The 25,057-nt window shown below is 39.1% G+C and overlaps 3 protein-coding genes across 6 annotated transcripts; 1 reads left to right on the forward strand and 2 right to left on the reverse strand.

Moving 5' to 3' along the window:
* Nucleotides 1–834: 834 nt before the first annotated feature.
* On the reverse strand, nt 835–11,575 carry TOPORS (TOP1 binding arginine/serine rich protein, E3 ubiquitin ligase). 2 transcript variants are annotated; one of them, XM_036065035.2, is made up of 4 exons: nt 11,436–11,571; nt 11,098–11,163; nt 9,729–9,923; nt 835–4,402 (listed from the first exon to the last, which is right to left on the reverse strand). In XM_036065035.2, exons 1-4 carry the CDS (start codon nt 11,436–11,438, stop codon nt 1,469–1,471), a joined length of 3,198 nt encoding a protein of 1,065 aa, XP_035920928.2. In that variant the 5' UTR covers nt 11,439–11,571; the 3' UTR covers nt 835–1,468. The 2 variants fall into 2 exon arrangements, with proteins under 2 accessions (XP_035920928.2, XP_077917487.1); XM_078061361.1 differs by lacking the exon at nt 11,098–11,163 and having other exon boundaries at nt 11,436–11,575.
* Nucleotides 11,290–12,038, forward strand: TZMP1 (transition zone microprotein 1). 2 transcript variants are annotated; one of them, XM_036065047.2, is made up of 2 exons: nt 11,290–11,481; nt 11,824–12,038. In XM_036065047.2, exons 1-2 carry the CDS (start codon nt 11,437–11,439, stop codon nt 11,944–11,946), a joined length of 168 nt encoding a protein of 55 aa, XP_035920940.1. In that variant the 5' UTR covers nt 11,290–11,436; the 3' UTR covers nt 11,947–12,038. The 2 variants fall into 2 exon arrangements, 1 of the variants encoding a protein (XP_035920940.1); XR_013443722.1 differs by lacking the exon at nt 11,290–11,481 and adding an exon at nt 11,621–11,730.
* Nucleotides 12,039–12,492: 454 nt separating this feature from the next.
* Nucleotides 12,493–24,467, reverse strand: NDUFB6 (NADH:ubiquinone oxidoreductase subunit B6). Of its 2 annotated transcripts, XM_036065045.2 has the most exons (4): nt 24,148–24,461; nt 21,992–22,084; nt 16,319–16,363; nt 12,493–12,670 (listed from the first exon to the last, which is right to left on the reverse strand). In XM_036065045.2, the coding sequence occupies exons 1-4, from the start codon at nt 24,325–24,327 to the stop codon at nt 12,602–12,604; spliced, it is 387 nt and encodes a 128-aa protein (XP_035920938.1). In that variant the 5' UTR covers nt 24,328–24,461; the 3' UTR covers nt 12,493–12,601. The 2 variants fall into 2 exon arrangements, with proteins under 2 accessions (XP_035920938.1, XP_035920939.1); XM_036065046.2 differs by lacking the exon at nt 21,992–22,084 and having other exon boundaries at nt 24,148–24,467.
* Between the last annotated feature and the right edge of the window lie 590 nt (nt 24,468–25,057).

Genomic DNA, 25,057 nt, shown 5'->3' on the forward strand with positions numbered 1-25,057 from the left:
CAATTTAGATTGTCATTTGTCATTTTAAAAGAATTTCCTACTGTCATGAGGACAAATACAAACATGACCTACGAAGCTTGGTCCCACACTCCTTGCCCTTTGGTTAACTTTGCCTTCTTTTAGTTCTTGGAATATGCTAGGCTACTCTTCTGCTTTTGGATCTTTGGACATCTTTTCCTTTGCTAAGAACACCTCTACTCCTAGCTAACATCTACTTGTTTTCTGAATTTCAATTCAGCCATCACTTCCACATGAGATTAGGCCCCCACTGTATGTTCTTATAGGAAATTATACTTTGTCCCGTGAAGGCAAGGAGAAGATCTGCTTTGTTCTATCACTGAAATCCTAAAAACATAGTATAGAACCTGTCACACTGCAGGCATTCCAACTTCTGTTGAACAACGAATGAATATGGTAGCAAGGCAAACTGAAGGCTGAATTAGACTTAATCCAAGTTCTGTTCTCCCCTGGCAATCTTACTTTAGGCTAGATGGAAAGCACTTTGTCATCTCTAAAACAGGATAAAACATAAACATAACCATTATGTTTTAGAACTACCAAATGTAAAAAACAACCACTACTAAGAACTACCAATGTAAAAGAAGTTTGGCAAGGGTTTTTTGTTTTTAGTAAGCTAAACGCTACATAGCTGCATTCTGTTGAAGACATATATTCCTCATAATCAGATTAAAGAACTAAAATAATTAAAGCTGTGCAGTTAAACACAGATCACCTTAAATTTATATATCCTGAACTATTTTCAAGATTTTAGCTCCTCTAAAATAGTTTTTTTTTTTTTTTTTAAAGGCAATACTGCATAGGAAAATTTCTGGATTCTTGTTTTAAAGTGTTACTATTTTATTTTTTATTTTGTTGAATACACATTTGTTTCACTGGCAGTCCAGATAAACAAGTATATAAAGGAAATATTTAAATTTTTCTTTTGGCAGATGTCAAGATAAACTGTGCAGATTAAAATGCCTCAATTTAACCTGAAGAAATGGTTTTGAATCATACAAATTTTTAAGAAGAAAAATAAAGACTGTCCAAAGGGATTCTCCTAGCTTATAACACATTTCCAGAATAACTCTCAAAAAAAAAAAAAAATTCAAAAATACTCATTGACTACTTTAAAAATATGTCAATACCATATGGCTTTATGAAATAACTTCTAAAATTTATATATTTTTTATTTAAAAAGGATCCCAAGTTTTAAATAAACTGCTAGCAGTATCATTTTCCTCACTTAAAAGTGCGTATCTCTGAGGGTAGGACATACATACTTTTTGAACAAATAATGATTTTTACAAATTTTTAACACACACAAAAAAAATCACTTAAAATATTTTTGAGAGGGAAAAGAGCTTTCACCAAAAGTCATCTTTAAATAGACTGCAGTAGATGACACTGTTTTTTTTTTTTTTTTTTTTAATACCATCAGAATTCTCAATGAGATGCTTTGGCAGTTTTAAGACATATCATGGTCTCTACCAAGAGACACTGACATTAATGATGTCCGTGGAGATGGCAATTGCCTTGATGGCTCAGTTTGAAAAGAGACATTACTGGGCTGATTCTCCGAATCAGAGGCAAAAGTACTCTCTTCTCTTACATCAAGAGTTTGTTCAACTGAAGCTGCCTGGGGTGGAATATTATCCATAGTTTTGTTGGCATTATTCAAGTTGTTATTAAGTGTGGTAATACTACACTCCTTGTCTAGGATGCCAAACTCATCTTCTATTGTAACTACCTCTTTAGCTTCAAATGGTTCCAAGGGAGGAGGCAAAAACTCATTTTGTAGAGAGTCCTGAGGACCACTATTGTCACATTCTGTATCCTCCTTTACTTCTGAATCCTTATCACTATCACTATCAATGGTAATTACAACTGGCGAACGTGAAAGATTGTCCCCATGATGTTTCTTATGTTTCTTCTTGTGCTTCTTCTTTTTCTTTTTATGATGTCTAGTTGTATCAGTAGCTTTCCCTTCATAAACTATCTCTACACTTAGGCTCCGGGTCCTCCTTTTTTTCCTCTTGTGTTTTGTCTCTCTGTCTGATGATCGGCTGTCTGAGAAGCTGTCACTCTCATTTTTGTGGCTGCCATCCAATTTTGATGAGGATTTTTGGTAATGACTTTCCTTTACTTTAGAAGCAAATTCACGAGAAGCTTGAGCCACTTCATTAGTACCCTCCAAATGCCGTGTCTTGTATTTTCGTTTCCCTCCGGGCTTTTCATTTCTTACCCAGTCAGGCCCTGTAGATGCAGTCTTTGATCTATTACTGGATAGGCTCCTTGATCTGTGCCTTTCATAGTAGTAATACTTTCTTTCACTGTGATTATTTTTTTTCCTAGCATTTGTTCTTTCAGAAAAGGACTGAATTCTAAATTCTGGACTTGAAGATTGTCTGGAATAATGAGCTCTGGACAGAGTCCTCCTCCTATAAGATGATTCATAGCCATCCCTGTCCTTGTTTCTACTATAGTAAGTATACTCCCACTTATATCTGCTTCCATAATTATTTCTTAAATAATAACGATCTCTATTTCTGCTCCGTGATCTTCTTTTACCATGATCACTGCTACGAGATCTTGATCTGCTGGTGCTTTCACTACTGAGAGAGAGAGTTTGGCTTCTTCTTGACCAACTGCTATCTCTAGTTCTTGATCTCTTTTTGTCTCTTCTACCTCTAGGTCTGCTACTCTCCCTGCTTCTGGACCTTTTGCTTTTCATCCTTTTCTTCCCATGATGCTTTCTACGATTCTTCTGATCATGCCCACTTCTACTCTGGGAACATGAATCTGAACTTCTTGATCTTCCCCTCCTCCTGTGTCTACGGTTATATGGGGAATATACTCTGTCTCCTCTGATAGATGAGCTCAGGTCTCTGGGAGACGACAAGGACGTAGAGTGTTTCTCTTCCTTTTTTGACTTGATTCTTTTACCAGAACCACAGTGACCTTTATTCATTTGCTCATCCTTTCCAAGGACAGAGCGTGGAGATGAACATCTACTAACATCACTATCACCAGAACTGTAAGACTGTTCTTGTGTCTTCACAGTCTCCATTTTCTCATAAGAGCCTAACTCCTCAGAATCAGAGGACAGTTCAACAAGTTCTGGGGTCCTCTCAGCTAGTGGTTTAACAAACCCAACAATGACACAATTATCTGAAGAAGAATCACTGTCATTATTTAGGTCTTCATTAGTTTGTACTCCTTGTATCTGAGACGTGGCTCTTCCTGTTACAAGTTCTTCATCTGAACTATCAGAAGTATTTAAAAGGGAAGACATGGCAGCGTGTACCTGCTCTGAGCTTGAGTAAGATGGCCCTGGAGTTTCATCATCCCATGGTGCCTGACTAACAGTGGTTACATTGATATCCAACTCTTGGGTCTCAGCTTCATCAGGAGATATTGTTATGACTGAAGAATCAGAATGGCTACCTTCTTCATATGAAGGAGCAGGGCAATCATAATTAGCATGCTGGTCAAAAGCTGCCATGTTAAAAGGAGATCGAGCAAAACTGATAAATTCATGTATAAAATGCTCAGTCCGATTAAGTAGAAACGGTCTTAAGTCAGACACAAATTCCCGACTCTCCAAGTCATAGCGAGTAACATTACTCATGATGATGTGCTGGACGATATTCACTAAAGATCCATGAGCTCCAAAAAGAACTGTAAGTTCACGTTTTAACCAGGGGACTAATCTGTGAAGGCAAGCTGGATTTCTACGGAAAAATTCAGCTGAAATATCCCTGCAGCGACCACCATCTTCAATATTTCTAACACGGGCACCAGCACGGTACAGAGTTCGTCTAAAATTAATAATGTCCTGTTCTTGAATTTTCCGCAAAGATCTTTCATCTGCAGTAGTTGGCCTCCTAATTGCAATCTGTCTCATAAGTTGAGGAATTTCACCATTTCTAGGTCTTGTTGAAATGCCTAACCCTTCAAATAGTACTCCACTATCTGGTGGAGTTGTTGTTCTTCTATTCATGGTATTATTAGGTGAATAAACAGAAGCACTTCGATCCCTTGTCATAGTTGTACGATAGCGAAATCGTGGAACATCAGGGGTTGCAAAAGAACCATTATATGAAGGCCTTAGGACATACTCCTTGAAGTCATCTTCTGCCCTCACAGAATGGAAAATAGAATCAAAGGGCTGTTTACATAGTGGACACTCAGCTTTGTTTTTTGACCACTCCTGTACACAGCGAAAACAGAACTTATGTAAACAGCGATCTAAGTAAGACACATTATCAAATCTATCCAAGCATATAGGACACTTAGAATCAGGAGATGCATCAGCTGGTACGGTCTGTTGCAATTTGCTAGTACCAGCTTTAGGTGAAAAGTTGTCCATTTTAAATTCCTTAGCAGCTGATGCCATTATCTGTAAAAGGGAAAAAAATACATCAGTAACTGGATAAAAAAATAATCAATCTGAAAAAAAAGTGCAAATAATGACTGTGAAACATACTTTGGTGCAAATAGTTGAGTAGCTCATTATCCTCATAATATGAAGGGGCAGTGTAGCACAGCAATATAGTACTTAAAACACAAACTCTAAAGTTAGATATTTCCTGGGTTTGAATCCTCGTTCTATACCAGCAGTGTGACTATGCACATCCGCAATAATAGAACCTGCATCACAGGGTTTATGAAGATATAAAAAGCCCTTAGAAAAGGTGCCTGGTACATAGTAAGCTCTCAAATATTCTGTAGCATTCTATTCTTTTAAAAGAGAATTTAATGGAGAAATATTTAACTGAAAGTAACTGAGAAAAGAAAATCTACCAAGTACCCATGTATCCAACACTCAGATTTAACAACTTAACATTTTCTCAGGGCTATTCCAATTTTTTTTAAATGTCCTCCTATCCTTCTCTAGAAAACAAAAACCCAAAACACCATAGTCCTCAGCAGGTGTTATTTCTATGTATGGTTTTAGATCTTTCATACATATGCCCTGAACAATATAGACTACTGACTTATTTTATTTGTGGAAAGCATTGTATATGCACCTTTAAAAATAACTGTAGTGAGATAATTTGCATACCAAAAAGTTCACCCATTTAAACCAATTCTGTTTTAGTTTAGTTAGTTTTTAGTGGAAGATTCTTTCACACACACAAAAATTATCTTTTAGTGAAGACTAAATTAAATAGTAATTGTAAAAGCATTCAAAGATAGTTCCTGACTCCTAGCAACTACTGTATACATGTTAGTTGTTGTTATTATTACTATACTATTGTTACACTACCATATTCAATTCCTCACTGATTCCTTAACAGCATCCCTAAAAAGCCTTGCTTAGCTTTTTTATTTAAATCCAAAGTCAGCCACAAAGTTTCTTGAAATCATGCTTCCAGGGCCGTTCCCTTATTTTTTCCCACAAGGATTGCTAAAATGTTAACGATTAGTTTTGTTTTCTTTAACTTTATCAGTTTATGTTGACCCATAACTTTCAAAATAATTTGCCAGAGCTGAAATTTGGCGTGCATCACATTTTTGGCCTTGTTATCTTATAAAATCACTCTTCAGCTGCATTCTATACTAATCATTGAGTATATATTAAGTATTTGCTTCTTCCTTTATGTTTCCTGGGCCTATTATTCATCTGTCTCCACCTCTTCTATCACAGGAAGTTCCATCAGTGGTCAACTGCTATCAGGTTAGTCAAATAACAGAATTATAACTTTCTAAACAGTGGCCATACCTAACTCTTAACAAAAACAAAATCCGTAACAAAAATTCATGACTGTGAAATATAACTATTTCATCATGGTTTTCATATTAAACTTAAGAGCTCATCTAGGGCATCTTAACTTTCTCAGAGACATAACTTAACTGGAAATCAATTAATGCTGAACGAATGCTTCTTCAGGCATCCAAGTATTTCTAGTCTTCCATTTTCTAGACTAGAAATAAGAAATCACCACTGTTCTTAAACAGCATATAATTATAAACTGCTTTTGTTAAGATACTGAACTATATACAATACTAATTGTTAATATATTTAAACCTTAATATTACATAAATTTCTCAGCATCTCCCCTTACTTCTAACACTTTTATTCTCCGAGGGAAGAAAAAAAAAAGCCTAAAAATGAAAATTTTTAGGATCACAGAGTCTGTACATTAGGGGAAGGAAGAGTGGAGAGGAAACTGGATAGGTTATCGGAGAACCTGGATTGAAGAACAGGTTTCCCCTAAAACTAACTCTATAAACTGGAGACATCCAATTAGATCTAGATTTCAGTTTGCCCCTCTATATAATAAAGGAATTTCTAGACTTTTTCAAAAGACTGGTGAATTTAAAGTTAATACATTGTATCTTAAGTTGTGTCTCGGAAACATAGAATTTTAGTGCTTACTGAACATTTACGGTTCACATAAAAATTATAAGCCTGAATGCATTTTATTAAAGGAAATTAGTACGTAGTAAACTTGAAGTTCAAATAAAACAAAATCTCAACTAAGTAGAATTTTTTTTTAAAAAATGGATTCTTATGGGCGCCTGAGTGGCTCAATCAGTTAAGCATCTGCCTTCAGCTCAGGTCATAATCCCATGGTCTTGGGATCAAGCCCCGCATCGAGCCTCGCATCAGGCTCCCTGCTCAGCGAGGAGTCTGCTTCTCCCTCTCCCTCTGCCCCTGCTCATGCACTACTCTTGCTCTCTCTCCCAAATAAATAAAATCTTAAAAAAAAAAAAAAAAAGGAATCTTAGTCTTCCCTTCCCTATTTTTATAAGCCCGTTAACCACTTTGACAGCATAGCATAAAGCTAAAGGATGATCAGTAATATCATCCATAATAGATAAAAAGAATAGAGTTGTATTTCTCACAGTAATATCTTTAGATATAAAGAATGGTATTCATCAGAAACATCAAACAATGGCAATGAATGTACATCATCAAATAAGAGATTTACTCCTTCAAAAGCATCACTAATGCTAAAATTAAAACATTTGCTAATGAGGCATCAGGCTGGCTCAGTCAGTAGAGCTCGTGACTGACTCTTGATCTCAGGGTCATGAGTTCAAGCCCCCCATTGGGTACAGAGATTACTTTTTTAAAAAATTTGGGGGCGCCTGGGTGGCTCAGTTGGTTAAGCGACTGCCTTCAGCTCAGGTCATGATCCTGGAGTCCTGGGATCGAGTCCCGCATCGGGCTCCCTGCTCAGCAGGGAGTCTGCTTCTCCCTCTGACCCTCCTCCCTCTCATGCTCTCTGTCTCTCATTCTCTCTCTCTCAAATAAATAAATAAAATCTTTAAAAAAAAAAAAAAAATTTGCTCAAATATTTGCTGAGATACAAACGAAGTAGGATTACCATATGACTCAAGAATTCAACACCTATCCAAAAGAAATGAAAATTTGTCCCACATAAAAACTTGCGTGTGAATATTCATAGCGGCATTTGTCGTAAGAACTCAAACGTGTAAACAATCCTATCAAGTGATGAAAAGATAAATAAAATGTGGTATATCCATACAATGGAATATTATTGGGCAATAAAAAAGGATGAAACACCGATACATGCTACAATAAGGATGAAACTTTTCATTAGGCTAAATGGAAAAAAAAAGTCACAAAAGACCACATGTTGTATGATGACAATATCCAGAATAGGCAAATCTAAGGTTGGAAACAGATTGGTGGTTGCTGGGGGAGGGAGAGGGATTACAAAGTTTATTTCTGGAATGATGAAAATGTTCAATTATAGTTGCACAACTCTTTAAATATACTAAAACCCATTGGATTATATACTTTAAACTGGTCAACTTTACAGATAGAATATAAATTATATTTCAACAAAGCTGTTTTAAAAATACAAATTAAGACATAAAATAGGAATGGCTAGGAGGCAGATTAAGATTTGCAGGTTTATAAATTCTGGGTTTAGATAGTAAAGGTGGACCTGATGGTAGATTTAGTGCTCAGGTTCTAGAAGCCTGCAATAAAGGTTTCTCTATCTTAACACTCTAAGAATTGGGACTTTAAGTTAATTTCCCCATAGGCATAAAGATGAAATCAATTCTTCTGATCCTATTTCCTTAACCACCTCCCAAATTATAAATAAAGTTTACCATCTTTAGGATACAATGATCAAGCCAAACCTTCCCAAAATTTTCAAATCTACTGGCTTTAACAGAGATAAGAATCCTTCCTGTCACATTTTGGGGGATTTCAGATAATTAACAACCATACTTACCTAGGGAAAAGGATGAGAGGGAGTAAAGAATCAAAAGGCTGGACTCTAAATTATAGACTGGACATTTAAAGATGGTGCTGATTACATACAGGGAAGTGACATTAATTCTAATGCAGAGCCAGGGTTGAAAATCAAAAACCACGTATTAATGGTGTGATCTGAAGGAAATCATTTAATTTCTCAAAACCTTAAATTTTCTCAATTCTAAAATGGGTTAAGTACCAGTTCCCACCTGAAAAGCTGGTTGTGTGAAGGCATATATTCTATGTAAATTTTTAGCACAGCAATTAGCATGCAGTAAGAATTTAATACTGTTTCCCCACGATATGTGAAAATAAAGTTAATTTTAGTCCTTTCCATCACCTATAACTGATTATAAAGATCCAGAAAGATGACAGCCTGTAACAATTTTTTTCTTAACATTATTACTGTATTTAATATATCCAGGCAAAGTGGCTAAAAAGGGTTCACAAGTAGATGAACTAGAATAAACCCCAAGTATTAAAAATAATCTGGGTCCTATCTCTCATGACCTTTGAGAACATTATATTACTGCAATTTAATCACCAGTTCCAAAAAATCATACAGATCTTACAGGATCCATTGACCAGATCCTATAAATATTAACTCCAACTCCAATCATAAAAAGAACTGCTTGGGAACCATTCCCCGCTAAACCCACTCATTCCAGCTAAGCCTTGATTGTTTTTGGCTGACTACAGCTTTGAATTTCATTGACTAAAAACAAAACAAAACAAAAAGAACCCAACCCTCACCATTAACTTAAATGTCAGGTAACTCTTAATTTAACTTAAATATTCTTGAAAATTACCTACCAAAAATTCTGTTCACTTTTGCCCTTAAAACACTGTTTGCTCCATCTCAGTACTGCCCCCTTCCAGTCTAGGAATCAGCAGTCCACGAGGAAAGCTGAACTGGATGGATGGAGAAACCACAGGCAAGCGAGCCCAGCCCACAATGAGTAACACAGCATAGACAACTCTAAGAGTCACGGTGATAGTGGCTTCCTTGGGTTAAGAACGGCCACCAGCCAAGATCGCAGATAAACCCCACGTGCATTACATAATCACAACCAACTAAAACAATGTTACTCCCATTGGACAGGCAGACAGTGAGATTAGGGCACCTAACCTAACTCTGGCACACCTCTGAGAGAGGCGATACCACGAATGAGACACGAACGTTTTGTTTTATGGGGTTTTTTTTTCCTCCCAGAGACCAAGCTCTTTCCAGTACACCGCTACGCTCGTGCCCCTCGGGAGAGCTTCTAGGAAACGCAACGCTCCCCCGCCCACCCGCACAAATCCACAGGTGCGCCACCGGAGCCGCCGGCCCGCCCGCTGGGAGCCCCGCCGCGCCGAGGCCCGGACGGCCCCTCAGGCCAAGACCGCAGCTCCCAGGTCCCTGGGCCTCATTCCAGGCCGGGAGCGCCAGCCCGCCCAGCCCTTCCGACCCCGGCGCCCCATTGTTCGGGATCTCACTCACCTCGGAAGATACCGGCGCAGTCCCTGCTGGGGCGCTCGTGCCAAGCTCCCGGCGGCCCAGAAAGCTAGGTCGATGACGGCAGGATCCGCGAAGGCGTACCCGGCGACTTCTTCGCCGGCCTTCAGGAGCGGGAGCAGGCGGGGGCGCTTCACCCTCCTCGCGAGACAGCGGAGACCCCGGCGGCTGCTGCGACCCCTGTGACGTAAAGCGCTCATCACCAATGGCAGCTTGGGGGACGGCAGCAGAAAGCGACACCCACTCCGCAGCCCCCCGCGCGTCAAAACACAACAGCCGCGTGCGTAACGCATGCGCGGTAGAAGGGCGCCGGCACTGAGGGCGGGGCCTAAAGTGCTCGGCCAAGCCCGCGCCCTTCCCCCACCGGCCCCTCCATTCCTGGAATAAGAACTACGAGAGACCCTCCCGGGCACAAATCACTGCCATCACTATCATTCTTGTTACCAGTAGTTTCTGGGGGTTACAGGCGTAATACTTAATATTCCCTCCTAAATTACCCGGAAAACACGATAACTAGCTTGGTCTCATTTAAATCTCACCAAACTCTGGGAGAAGTTACTAAAATTATCTTTAGTGTATAAAGGAACTCAATTACTTGAAGTGACCGCCTCCGGTTGCACAGCTAGGTCATAACACGGGGATTCGAATGCAATCCAAAGCCAGAGCCCAACCAGGGTCCTACCCAGTCTTCATAAAGAAATCTACTCCAGTCTAGGGATAAACAGGGATTACCTAAGAGAACAGGACCTTAAAATCTTCCCAAGACAGACGACATTTTTCTCTCAAAGGAATACTTTTCCCCTTCCCCATTCCCCGGAATCTGGATTAAAAACCTCTTTAGGTGATATCTGAGATGTATAGAGACAACGTCTGAGCCTAAAGCGGCCCACTGCCCCACCCTACCCACAGGCCTCAGATGTGAGCGTCCCAAACATTCTAGAGCTAAACTAGGTATAAACCGCCCACGTACAAAATGCCGTCTTTGGCTTATTATCCGATACGTGCCACCGTTCTAAGCACAACATAAACGCTCAAAACACACTTGTTGATTGGCAGGTACATTATGCCAAGTAATTCGTGCTACGTTATTTCTTCTTAGAAATACCATTTACATCCACAAGCCATTGCGTTCTCAGACTTGTTTCTTGGGGGGCTCAATTAACAGGCACTCCCACAACGATTCGTCGCTGTTATATAAAAGTGGGTGGTACTCTTGTTTAAGTCAATGATGACTATACAAACGTCTCTCTGTATTATGTGGAAACAAATGGGGGAGGAAACGTTAATCCCTCCAGCGTTAGAAGCCCGTGTAATATTTAAAATGATTTTTTCAAATAAAATTTTAAATGCTCACGACGGTACATCTTGCGTGAATACCGCACTGCAACTGAAAGAAGACCGGTTCGCAAGGCACGCCCATCTAAGTAGCAAAAAAGGTCATTTTTAACATGTTTTCTCCTTTATCCCATCCCCTCCCTCCACCGCGAGCTAGGCCGCCGTATCACGTGAGCCCGCCCCCAGCTCCGGGCGGAAGAGGCCGGCCCGGCTGATGGGAAACGCTCCCGGAGGCGAGGGGCGGGCGCTTGTGCCCGGCTGAAAGATGGCCGCCGCCGCTCGGCAGCCGCCGCCCCGGGGGTTACTCTAGGGCCTGCAGTTTCCCTCCGTTACCGCGGGCCGCCGCCGCCAACTTACCATGAAGCCAGTGAGTCGCCGCACCCTGGACTGGATTTATTCAGTGGTAGGTCCCTGGTCTGGCGAGGCTCCACGGTGTCGACTCCGTAGGCCCGCAGGCGGAAGGCCCCCTATTTCTTCAGCGGCCAGAAACTCCAAAATCCATTCCTGTATTAAGGCTTATCACTCTCTCACCTCGACTCCGCCTCTTCCTGGAAGACACGCTCTTCCGCTTCTTACGTAAGGGCGGCTGGGTGTACTCGCCTCCGGCACCCCATTTATTCGAGTTTTTCACTGAAATTCCCACCTTAGCAACGTACGCGGCAACCTCTTGGGGCGAGGGGAGGGAGGGAAGTATCACTTACAGTAATTTTTTTTTTTTTTAATTTCCCCTCTTGCTTTTTTTTAGTTGCTCCTCTCGATCGTGTTGCTCTCCTGGGGATATGTCATCTATGCATCAACAGTGGCCGCACGACGACAGCTAAGCAAGGAATACCCAGACAAAATCTCGGGGATGGATGAAAATTTGTAATTCCTCTGGATTTAATTCTGTGCACACAGTCCTTTACCTGATGCTTATCTGGCACGTGTCTAGATTTAAAGTAAAATCCATTATGCAAAGTTTCCAAAGTTATTTTTGCAGTGCTTTGTAATAACCACTAATCTGCTAATTTTCACAGAGGTTTGTCTTCTACATTCTTATATAAAACAAATCAACCTAGATCTGACAACATGTGAGTACTGGATCATAGGTGGAATGACATGCTTTTCAACCTAGAGTTTCTAAATAACCTCTTAAAATGCCTCAGACAGTCTTCTCTAAAAGTGGGTGGAATTGCTGTTCTTATATTTGCTTATTGCAACATTTCATTCTGTTGCATACCTTCACATAAGATTAGATTAAGTACTGTGTAAGAAAAAAAACTACCACGTGACTACTTTTCTGTCCTGTTTTTCAAGTTAAGAATGGCCAGAAAAAGGTGATCACTCATATTTCTTCAGCTTATCCAATTTTTACTTATTAAATAATTCAGAGTTGCAAATTGTACAATATTTGTGAAGAAATAGACAACACATATCTCAGAGTAAACTTTATTAAAGTTACTTTTCCAGAAAATATATTCAGTAAATACAGTAATACAGCAACAAACTTGGCCTCATACGCCTTTGAAATTTTAAAGTAATCTTCAATGATGTTGATCAGGAAATTCTTTCATTGGTGGAATTACTTCTCCAGTCTCCAGAATTGTATCACCCTAAAAAAACAAAGATGCATTAGTAGAAAAATCTTTGTCTGCAATGATGATAGTTCCACTTGATCAGATCTCACATGGAAAATCTAGTTCAGTTCTGGCATTCACATTTTGAAAGGGACTTAGACAAAGTAGAAGCTGTCTAAAGATGAGCAATATTCAGAATCTAAAGGTATAAGTGAAGGAAGTATAAGGGGAAGTTTCACTCAAACAAAATGTCCAGAAGGGGCATGAAAGTGGTTTTCATAAAGTGATAAAAAGATAATGTTTATTTTGCATGGCCCCAAGAAATAGGAAAAGCCCTAAAAGAAGTTACAGGGAAACATCTTCAGTCCAACCAGCAACTGAATGTGTTAGGCAATCACGTTTACCACTTGGCTCAGATGTGAGAGACAGAATGCAAACTTTGGGTGGCTGATTTAGGTTATCTTTTCAAACCTAGATACAGTATGTGTGGTAGAAAGGGCATGGGCTTTGGAGCCAGAACCAAGAGGTGAGAATCCTAGAACCTTCACTAAGAAGCTGTATTATTTTAGGCAAATTACTTAGCTTTAGTTTCATCTTTGTGTTTAAGAGAGCAGATTTTGTGAGCCTAACAGTCCATGAATGACGGTAGAGTAGAATTATCCCCATCCCCACACTTGCCATTCCCTGACCCCGGTAGTGTTCAGGACTATTATCTGATGAAGAAATAAACTTTTATTATGTTTAAGCCATTATACATTTGGGGGGTAAATCGTTACTCAGTTGGCATTACCCTAACATAGCAATTAATACTCTATAAAGTGGTACTAATGCTGCTGTAATGAAAATCGAACCAATGGCACTGGCTTAACAGTGGAGACAAGGTAACTGACATTGGAGGCTAAAAGATGGGGCAGCAGTAACTTGGAAACAGTGAGGTTCTAGAAGTAGCTGAAAAAAAAATTGTAGTATCTGTTTGACTACTACTAGCTGCCTTGGGAATGTACTTTTAAGAAACATAAGCTCAGGTAGGAAGAGGCTGATTTAAGAGGAGAAATAAAAATGGAAAGAAGAAAAAAATGCAGGACCTTGCAGTATTGGCAAATCACATTGCTTCTGGTTCTTTAAATACTAAGAGTTAACAACAAAGAGATCCTGAGATACAGAAGCCCAATAAAACTCAGAGGGACTCTGTCCCATGGCAAAGATCAGACTGATCTTGAACCAGTTTTTCTAATGTCTTTCACATAACTGAGACAGAGTTAGAGGCAGTTGCATGAGTACAAAGAAATGAGAGAACTTGGTAACTACACAAAGCATAGATGCATATGGGACTGACTAGAAGCAAACAGACTCCCATCAAGTATTTTTCTTTCCTAACTACCAACTGTTGTGGAAACTAGATGGTCAAAGAAACCAAACATACGCAACAAAAGCCTGTGAATGTCTGAGCTTAAAACAACCTCTGGCACTCGGGCGCCCGGGGGGCTGTCGTTAAGCGTCTGCCTCCGGCTCAGGTCATGCCAGGGTCCTGGGATAGAGCCCCGCATTGGGCTCCCCAGTCAGCGGGAAGCCTGCTTCTCCCTCTCTGACTCCCCCTGCTTGTTTTCCCTCTCTCGCTGTGTCTCTCTCTGTCAAAAAATAAATAAAATCTTTTTAAAAAAATAAAAATTAAAAAAATAAAAAACAACCTCTGGCACTCAACCTATGAGAAGGAGGCAAATTTTAAAGGCTATACAACCCTAAGAAGGGCATGCTTCCCGTACCCATTTTAGAAGTGGTCTAGGTTGAAAATGGAAAAGAAAACAAAACAAAAAAAACCCCAAAAACTCTGGACAAAGCCAGGGGCCAGGAAGAACAATGAACAAAGGTATTCCAGAAAACAAAATCAGTGCCCATGCAGGTCACTTACTGCACACGGGGGTTAGAAATCTTTGTATCTGACCACTAGGATTTAAGAATTGCCAAGAACTAATAACTGAATTCCACCACTGAGCAATGGGTGTGTTTGGGGGTGGTGTGGGGGAGACAAGGCATGAAGTTCACTGGCCTTCTTAATTCACTGATCCTCAGATCCCAAGAGAAGTCACATCATTGTACAGCAGCCACACTACTGTACAATATCTGGATGTCCTACATTTGGGGCTGGTTGCAGTGAAAGATGGGACTCTGGGATTTCTCCCTAGGGAAGGAACTGTGTTATATGTGTGGGGAGAAGGAAGCAAAGAGCTATTTGGTAATTAGAAGGATGGACTGTGGCACAGACTCCAGGCATGGTAGGCTGGGAAATATAAAAGAAGCACATAGACATGTGGGACAACGACAATGAGTTCTGGCCAACAGGATCTGAAGAGAAGTGATGTAAGCTAGTTCCAAGCTCAGACCTTAAAATCCTCCTGAGATGTCCATCCCTCTCTTTCCCTTAACATCATCTTTGGAAGCCTCATATTCTAGATGGTGTAACTATAAGATTGTGGAGAACGCCTGATGCGTATCAGTCTATGATGTCAATAAGAAACAGACCTTTGTTTTGTTAAGCCACTGTGGCCTGAGGGTTTGTTACTGCCTATCCTATTCTAATATATGTACAAATGAGCATTCTTCAGGTCCTCACAGGGGAAGCTTCTTAAAGCGTCAATGGCACAGAAACAGAACCACAGTGGCAAAAAAGTAAAATAAAATACAGAACTAGGTGAAATGCTATGGAATCACTGTGGTCTTCTAAAGAGAGCCTCACCCTTCCTTTCCTTTGAACAGCAACAGCAAAATAAAGTGATAAATATGTCAATGGAAGATTAAATAAATTACCCAACTGGTGAAACCAGTAACATAGTTTCCTATTCTGAGACTACGTAGGCCCTGACACACATTAGTTATACACAACAAAATATAGAAGAAATCTCCTATTTCCTAAAGCTGAGTTTCAACTGAAGGATTAGTTAATTTTGGTGGTTCACCCTTAAATTCCCTTCTGTTGCAGACGATTATGGATTATTGTGACTATGTCATTTGATTGAAGCAAGAACCAACACTGAGTTCTGTTTTTTAAAATTACAGAACTTAGAGATTGATGGTAGTTCATTATCTATGACTAGAAATAGGACAAGAACATAATCTGCATTTTGTTATGGTTTAAACAAGAACCTTACAAAACCAGTAAAAATACCAACTGATGACTAAGTAATCTTTTAATGCTTTAAAGACTCAATTTTAAATTAGGATAATAGCTTACATAGTCACACCACAAAACTTAAAGTACACATTAACAGGATTTTAAATTCACAGGTGGAGAGGTTAAGGTCAAACTGCCATAAGAAATGGCAGTTTGGAATTAATAACAGAGGAATTCAGCTGCTGTTACTATGCTCAAGTGTCTGCTCAGGCTAGTGCCCTAAGTCCTTAACCCTACATGAAACAGGGTACCAGTGAAAAACTGTTGGTATCTTCAATTCACTTCAGGACTACAAAGGTTATACAAGTTTTACAGCCAGCTTCAAAAGAAATATGCCCACCTCCCATTTTCAACTGTAGCTGCTGCCTCACAATATTTCCTATTTTTTTTTATAAGAATATACAAAACAGGTACTTAAAATGACAGTGAGGAGAAAGGAGCACTTTAATGATCACTTAGGGAGGTAAAGGAGGGAGAAAACTAATAAAAGAAAAATCAGATATATTAAGACTTACTGGGAATATTCTGGGCTTCCTTTCAACAATGGCATATGGTTTTGCCTGCAATAAAAGTAATGCTCTGTTAATTATGGTTTTAGAGTTTCTTCTAAAATAAAATAGATCATATCCCAAATTTTTAACTAAGCCCCAAACTTTCACCAAATTCCAGACTGAAATATTTAACTCAAGATCTTCACTTGGCTATCTCTACTAGTCATCTCAAATTTAACCAGGTCCAACTTATAACATCCCCCAGCCCCAAATGGTTCCTTACTGTATGTAGCAAATGGCACTTTCATTCTCCTAGTTACAAAGGCCAAAAACCTGGATTCCTCAGCAGATCCTGTTGGTTCTATCTTGAGATTATATCATGAATCCAACCGTTTCTCACCACCTAGTACTACTACCCTTGTTCAAGCCTCTTTTTTTTTTTTTAACCTGTTAGTGTCCTGGCGTCCACACATGCCTTCTTAGTCTATTCTACACAGCAGAGGTGAGTGATTCTAAGATGGACCACTCCTCTGCTCAAAGTTTCATAACTCTTAGAGCAAAGGCCAAAGTCCTTGCTATGATCTCTAAGACCCTACACAATCTGGCCCTTGGCCACCTCTCTGATCTTCTCTCTTTCTCTCTATTGTAGCCACAGTGCTTCCTTTACTATTAGTCTACTCAGTTGGGCCAACTTGTGCCTCAGGGCCCTTATATGTAATAATTCCTCTACCTGAAATGCTCTTCTAGATATCTGCTTGATCCATATCATCATTTCATTTATGTTTCTCTTCAAACAGCACTTCCCCAGAGAGACCTAGTCTTTTACCCTGTTTAGTTTTCCTTCCATAGATTATCACTTCCTGTAACATTATATGCTTCTTTATTTATTGCCAGTCTCCAAGACTAAAATAAACACTTCATGAGGGCAGAGACTCAATCTGCTTTGCTTACTGCTATATCCCTGTGTTTAGAACAGTGCCTTGCACACAAGAGGTGCTAAAAATATTTGTTAAATAAATGTATTTATTAAGCATATACATCTGCACAAGATACCACATGAACAAAATTTTATTAAAAGAGATTGGCATACTGTAAGACTCGAACTGGAGCCAAAAGCAGGAGATAAAGCCAGAATACAATGTAAATACATTAAAATGTCTCTCAGTACTGGGACCAGCGGCAAGAAGACACTGAAATGTCCTTAGAAAGACTGTAAAATTCAATTGGTCAGTAAAGGTGTTAGCTGAAGCAAACTGGCTACAACATTAATGAGGATGCAGACCTACCCAAAACCAGAGAAAAAATAAGGTAAGGGAGAGGCTTTGGAAACTCTATTGACACAAACCTTTAATTACAACCATCTGTGGCTTAGGAAAAATCACCTGGAAGTATGACTTCCTCAGATAAACAACTATATTAAAGTCTTGAATTGTCAAACCAGTAACTGCACCTTACTAAATCTGCTTCTCTTAGAAGGTAAGTGTCTTTTCAATCCTAGAAAAATTTAGTTAAATGCAGATATAACAGAGATTAAACCTAGAGAATAAATGTATGTCAAATTTAGTAAGTTCTTAAAACACTAGGATAATCCATATATTCTGTTATTTAGAGCATTTGTAATGTTTAAGGTAATCAATCTGGCTATTAGAGGTTCTAAAAGATTAGTTTTAGGATTCTAGTTACAATGCATAATTGATTTAGGCTTGTGATTATAAATTTAAAAAGATTTTGCTTCTTAGGGTCATTAATTTGCTCTATAAATACTTAAAAATAAAATTAAACATATAAATATAAAATGTATAAATGCAGCTTAAAACATGAGAGAATATGATTGTTTGTAAGTGGAATTGTTTTAGGAGAGTTCAACTTGAATTAATCCAAAGATAATAAGAACAAAGGAGACTGTTTATATTTTACTAGATGTGTAAGTAGTTTAACAGAATTTTGAAAACTGAATATAAAGAATTAGGAAAAAAGGAGGTTTTTAAAATTGAAACTAACAAAATGAATTTAAATTTATATTCCAGGTAACTGTGAACAGTTCTTTCTGCATGTAAAAACCACTCTTGGATGTTAAAAAAAACTTGCACTGACAGTAGTAATATATTTTTCTCCTCTAGAGTCTTGCATGTTAAGACAGTAAAAAAATAACAGACATATGATGATATGAAATGGCCTGTGGACTTGCAGGTGAACATAAATATAAAATTTTGTTTTAAAGTCTATCAACAAGAGAAACAAACTATACTCTGACCCTTAGACATATAAATTGTTAGCCCCTTTTAATGGTTGCGGAAAGATTTTGTTTATGAAGTGAAAACACTACACTTCAATTCTAATTCCTACTAGCCTCCACTAATTTCATATTTCTAACACATAAGACAAGCCATGTCCACTTGGACATCCCCAAAACATGTTGACAGCACATGCTCCTACACAAATTGACCTTTCCAAAACCCTACTTACAACTTCCAAGGCTAGAAATTTTAGAGTCATAAATACCTCTGAATTTTGGTTTCATCCCCAACTTGAGCTATGTCTTCCTTAAATAATGTCTTCTGTCTTCACTTTTCTTTTCCATTCCTGCTATCTTCACCCTAACCAGATTCTCATCAGCTAACATCTACTAAACTGCAACAGCCTCTAGCTGATCTACCTACCTGATGTCAGTACTTTCCTCCCTCCAATTACCCCATCATATGAATGTTTATGTTTTCCTAAATACAGCACTTTATCAACTCACTCACCTGCTGAAAAATGGAAAGCTTTCCATTGCCTACCAGATAAGGTTCAACCTCCTCTGCCTAGTTTTCAAGACCTTCCATTAAATGGTCCCAGCCCACTGGGCCAAAAGACCTGCAATTCTAGTCACCTCCTCAGTCTTGGGTAGGTATGATATGCACATTACTGACTCCTTACCTTTCCTCCTAGCTGGAATAACTTTTCTCCTCCATACTCTTACCCAAATCATACCCATCTTCCAACTTTACTACAAACTCCAGGAATTTTATCTTGTGTATTCTTTCCAGAGCAATAAAGGAAGATGACATACTAGGCACTCCATAATTTATTGATGAACAAACATAATCTGCTTAGTGAAGAACAAAAATGGTGTCAGCAGCCAGAATTTTAAAAAGACCATGCAATAAAGAGAGAACAAGTTATGTTAAAGGGAATTTTCTGAAAACACCAATTATTTATTTCACACTCCTTTCAACAAGCTAACAGAAAGCAAACCTCAATTGGATTATCTACAATTTGTTTAGGGAGTCCCTAACTTTTGTTTTATCTTGAAATAATTTTAAACCTACAAAAAGTTGCAAGAATTATAAAAATAATTTTTTTACTGAATCACTTTAGGAAACTGCAGACTGGTTTATTACTTTAGTATTTCCTACAAATAAGAACAATATTCTTAAAATAATCACAATACAGCCATCAAGATCAGGAAATTGATCTGTTTCATTACTGATACATTACTACCTTCTAGCTAGTCTAAAGAACCCATTTAAATGTTACCAAGTGTCTCAGTAATTGTCTGGAATTCTCAGAAAATCCCCTCTTACATGACTTGTTCCTCATTGTGTAGGCTCTAAAATTCTGAATGCCAATGCCATCTTTGTTCTTTTAACTAAACAGATAATACCATTAATCAAGAATTGCATTTAGCTGACATGCCTCTTTAAGTTCTCTTCAATCTAGAACAAATTTTCAGTCATTCCTTAACTTTCATGATCTTGACACTTTTGAAGGTAACAAGCCATTTACTATGCAGAAAAGTCCCTTGTTTGGTTTGTCTTATGCTTCCTTATGATTAGATTCAGGTTATGCGTTTTTGGAAGGGAATAACACAAAATTGATGCTGTTTTCTTACTGCACCTATCAAGTAGTACACAATTTCAGTTTGTCCCATTATTGGTATGTATTTAAGTATGTATTAAGTATTTAAGTATGTATTAAGTATGTATTTTATGTTAATTTAGATTTCTTGATGGTGTCTACCAGGTTTCTCCACTACAATTACTGCTTTTCCCTTTGTATCAAATAAGTATGCTGAAGTTCGGTATTTTGAGATTAATTTTAGCAACTTTTGATATTCCTTGACTAAAAAAAATGTTACTCTGATGATTCTCAAGTGGTGGCTTTTCTAATTGTATCAGTCCTTGTCTGTTTATTATTTAGCAATCCACTGTACAAAAAAGCGCTGTCTCTTCTAACCATTTATTAATTGTTTCTATCCATATGGACTTGTGCATTTGCATTTTATTCAGTTGGCTATAATCTATAACTATCATTAGTTATTTTGATGCTCAAATTGTCCCAAGGGGAGTCCTCTCAAGCTGACTGTGTCCTTTTGGTAGATCTACAACATTCTTTGAACACTTCTTTACTTTCTGGCACAATAAGCTCATCATGTACTTTCCCAGCTCCGGCCCTAGAATTGGCCATTTCTCCAGAGAGCTTTGGATCCTTTCAGTGGAGAATTGGGTAAGACTAGGCTGCTAGATATGATAATTACCATGCAGTGGCACTGCTCCCAGGTCTGTCGGTGGACAGACCTAGACTATCCACATTTACAGCTATATAGAATTCTGTATCAATACATATTAAAAACCATGAGTTCATACCAATAATTCCAATTCCATTCCAGTACCACAAGTTTTTCTCTTTCCATGTGTGCAACTCCCTTTTCTGACAATGAGAATTCTGGGTTCTGCTATCATCGATACATGTACTTACTTGATCAATCTTCCTATATGTAACCAATCTCCTGTCACTACCATCACACGCCAGTATAAATAACTTCACCTCATTCAGGTCCCGATATCTTACTATAGATTGCCACCTCCATCATTGCCCCAAACCACCCTTCTTGCAGATGTCCTCCTTCCCTTGCTCAGGTTCCAATATTCTACCCCAGGTTACTACCACTGCTGCTCTCCAAACAGGTATACTCACCAACTCCCCTCCACCCCAACTTCCCCCTCTCCCTGAGACCTAATATCCTCCCTGGGTACCAGAATGCCCTCTTCAATCTGTTTGGGTTACGACACTCCATGCTGGGCAGCCACTACTGCTCTCCCTTCTATACCATTCCCTCAAATGCACTCCTTCCTCATATTGCCTTCGATCCAACACCAGACTATCCCTTGGCTTTAAAATATGGCAACTGCCTCAGTTCAATCACCACACGCAAGATCTTTCCATGACAAAGTTCAAGCTTTTGGACATCCTGGATTCTAAAGAAAGAAAATGGTGAAAAATCAGACAGAATGAAGGAAAGGGAAATGGGATGATGATAAAGACAACCTTTGTCTAATTTGAATTTATCTTGTATCTCTGCTCAAAGAAAGGAGCAGAAATTCTTTGCTCCCTTCCTATTTAGAACCCCAAGTTTACACTAGTATTATTAGGTCAACTTCATTCTGATCATTTAAACATTGTTTTTAGGAGAAAATGTATTTCAAGTTGTAATCAACTAATATAAAGATTAATTTTTTTGAAAAACCACACTTTACTTAAGTTTCATTAAACCTTTTACTTAACTACTTTATTCAAAGTAGTTCAAAATCAGTTATAAGTGGCAGATTATTTCCACCAAATAAAGCAGGGTAAGGCATGCCCACAAAATTAGGAAATAATTTTGTACGACATTAAAAATAAATTCTGAAAAATACATACTTAAAACATACTTACATTCACGTGATATTTGATATAATAATGAATAATCCAGGCAGGTATAAGTACATGAGTAAAAGCAAAGATACTGTGTCGGTATGCCTTATAAATCTGGGGGGAAAAGAAACATAAACAGATATACCTTTTTTTATGTTTGTGGCAGAAAAAAAGCATCAATGATATAATAATGTCGTGATTATTTTAAAATGTCTACCTGCTACATACTTCCTTACAGTCTGTAACTAATCTCACCCATTCAAATATTTTTATTAAACATAGGACCAGTGGCGCCTGGGTGGCTCAGTCATTAAGCGTCTCCCTTTGGCTCAGGTCATGGTCCCAGGGTCCTGGGGGATCGAGCCCCGCATCGGGCTCCCTGCTCAGCGGGAGGCCTGCTTCTCCCTCTCTACTCCCCGCTTGTGTTTCCTCTCTCGCTGTGTCTCTCTCTGTCAAATAAATAAATAAAATCTTAAAAAAAAATAAACATAGGACCTGCTAGGGGATACCTACAGAGTTCAGAGCAAACAAGGTTTAAGACAAGTAACATTTTGCAAAGCTACAGTAAGGTATTCATAGATATATACAAATATTTTAAAGACTTCTAAAAATATCCTTATTATAAGTTTACTAAAGATAAACATGGCATAAATAATGAAAAAATAATTTTAATCAATTTAATTAGCGTAATCAAACCTACAGAATTTTTCAGGAACAGTCAACCCCCTAATTTATCAATTTCAATACCCACAATCAACATCTAGGTATAAGGCAGACAACCTTGAGCACACCAAAGCTCGAAAAAGAATGTTTTACATACTGGGATAGGGGTGTTCCAAGCTTACTTTGAGATGCTTTCAGCACACTATTTTAAAAGAGAAAGGCAAAATAGAACTGAAAATGGAACTTTTCCGTAGCAGCCAATTTGACTGAAACACATCTATCTAGGATAACTAGATTCTAGGTGTTATAGTATATATGATTACGGAAGAAAAATTAACGCAAAGTAACGAAAAACAGACTAAAATACTTATTTACTTCCTTACATCATTGGCTGATGGGTGGGATGTCAACTTTCAACCAGAAGCTGCCAAAATCAACAAGTAATGTCAGGGATACAAAAGGTAAGACGAGGGTTGAATTAGAGTTTAATTTTACCACTCTAAATAAGTATCTAATACCACCTTCCCAGAAAAATTTGCACGACTTGGTAGCACAGTCAGAAAGGAGATACACTTGGATCTCAGTGTGAACTCCTTCAATTCCTAGCTCTGTGACCACGGATAAATCACTCAATTTTTGTAGGTCTCATTTTCCACACATTTAAAATAAGGATTAGGAGTAGTTTCTACCTTACAGAAGTAAAGAATTAAATAAAGTAACACACGTCAAACCCTCAGCAAAATGCCGGGCAGAAAATAAGTACTCAAGTGTTGCTTAATAGTATTACCATTATTATTAGCCAATGTCACAGCTTATTGAAAACAATTCTGAGATATAGTGTTCATCACTTAAATTGATGTAATTTAATGACCTCAAGAAAATGTCCAGAGACCCTGAAAATAAAGGGTGATCTTAATAATATTCAATAAATGAGTGATTTTCTGTAGTGTAAAGTCTAGAAATGCACTTTTAAACTAAACTGTGTTAAAAGAACATAGTGGTAGTTCAGAAAGGTGGCTCTTGAATATAACTCATTAAGGAAAGCAGTAAGACCCTATCTTTTTCATGGTGATCACATGCGGCTGTACAACCAATTAGAGACTCCCCGTGTCTTCTGGTAGTTGGGTGTAGTGTTATTCTCTATAACCTAAACCTTAAAAAGCAGACAGGTGTCCTTAAATACTAAAATCACAGATTTTTCACTCAAATGAATCCTTCTATCATTCTGTAAAACCTAAGCAAAGATTCGCCTCCTTCTCATCACACTTGACAGCAAAAGGGTAGACTCTCCCAAAGCCATACTTGTTCCTGAACTCCAGAGCTCTCTTGGGACAAGATAGCGTCCCTTCTAAATCTAAGTCTCGGCTGAACCCGGTTCTCCCTCAGGGAACTACCGGGACTTGCGGGCCCAGTGATGTCAGTCCTTGGTGTGACTACAATTAGCAGGCATCCAGCATCCAGGCCGGGGGTGCGACGGGGTGCGTGCATCAGGGCGAGGGAGGCCCGTCACTCACCACGTTCTTCCAGGGGGTCTGGTCCTGCAAAAACTTATTCCAGAATCTCTCCATAGGCCACACCCGCTGCGGGGGCAGCACCGGCTCCCGGGAGCTCAGCTCCTGGTCTTTTAGCCATCGCCTTCTCAGCTGTTGGAGCTGCTGCAGCCGCAGTTTCTCGTCTGGCGTGTACCCCGACATGTTGCCGCTGGTACCAAGGCCGGACACGGCGCGTCCCCGATCAGGGTCTTGTCACTTACGCGCGGCCCCGCTTCCGAAGCGACCTTGCGAGGACGCCCGGGAGCGGCGCGCCGTTACGACGTCATTCAGGTCCTGCCTCCGCACCGGCTGCAAACGCCGCGTAGCGGCTGGGCTTGCGCAGTCTTCATCCGCCCAGCTTAGCCGGGAGTGGGTGGGGGCGCGTTTTAGTTGGGGGAGAAGGGGGGAGAGTGACGGAAAGAAGAAAACCGCAGAGGGCAGAGGGCTAGAGTGGTGTGCTGGGACCTGGAAGGATGAGAATATGTGATCCAGTGAATGTGATGTCCAAATGCAAATTCTTCACCTCCCTCTCCCGCCTGGGTACTCCTCTTCCCATGACCTAGGGAGCGTGGAGAACGTTACTTCTAAGTTTAAATCCCGGCTGTGTCAGTGACTAATAAAGTGACCTTGGGCAGTCTCAGTCAGTTCCTTCATCTGTACTGCGGAGGCTAAAAGAGTAGCTTAATAGCTAACAGAATTGGACACATTCATGCTTTGACCCAGCAATCCCACGTCGAGGATTATATCCAAAAGATGTAGTGCTAAAAATATGAAAAGAATGTGCATGAATATTCACTGCTGTACAATAAAATACTGGAAATTAGCCCCAAATTCCTCAATAGTGGACCGGTTGAATAAATTATGGTACAATAACGCAATGAAGTGCTCTATA

Source organism: Halichoerus grypus, chromosome 14 (genome assembly GCF_964656455.1).
Source record: "Halichoerus grypus chromosome 14, mHalGry1.hap1.1, whole genome shotgun sequence".
In the NCBI taxonomy this organism is placed as follows: domain Eukaryota; kingdom Metazoa; phylum Chordata; class Mammalia; order Carnivora; family Phocidae; genus Halichoerus; species Halichoerus grypus.

Bases quoted from the DNA above. Each gene is read 5' to 3' on its own strand.
- TOPORS (XM_036065035.2), bottom strand. The intron at 9,924-11,097 runs GTGAGCATTTAA...TTTACGTCACAG, and splicing joins TTCACGCAAGATGTACCGTC to GGGTCGCAGCAGCCGCCGGG. The intron at 4,403-9,728 runs GTGAGTGAGATC...TCCCTTTTACAG, and splicing joins CTGCGCCGGTATCTTCCGAG to ATAATGGCATCAGCTGCTAA.
- NDUFB6 (XM_036065045.2), bottom strand. From the start codon at position 24,327: ATGTCGGGGTACACGCCAGACGAGAAACTGCGGCTGCAGCAGCTCCAA. The intron at 16,364-21,991 runs GTAAGTATGTTT...CTTTTATTGCAG, and splicing joins ATATCAAATATCACGTGAAT to GCAAAACCATATGCCATTGT. The intron at 12,671-16,318 runs GTAAGTCTTAAT...TTGTTTTTTTAG, and splicing joins GGAAGCCCAGAATATTCCCA to GGTGATACAATTCTGGAGAC.
- TZMP1 (XM_036065047.2), top strand. From the start codon at position 11,437: ATGAAGCCAGTGAGTCGCCGCACCCTGGACTGGATTTATTCAGTG. The intron at 11,482-11,823 runs GTAGGTCCCTGG...GCTTTTTTTTAG, and splicing joins TGGACTGGATTTATTCAGTG to TTGCTCCTCTCGATCGTGTT.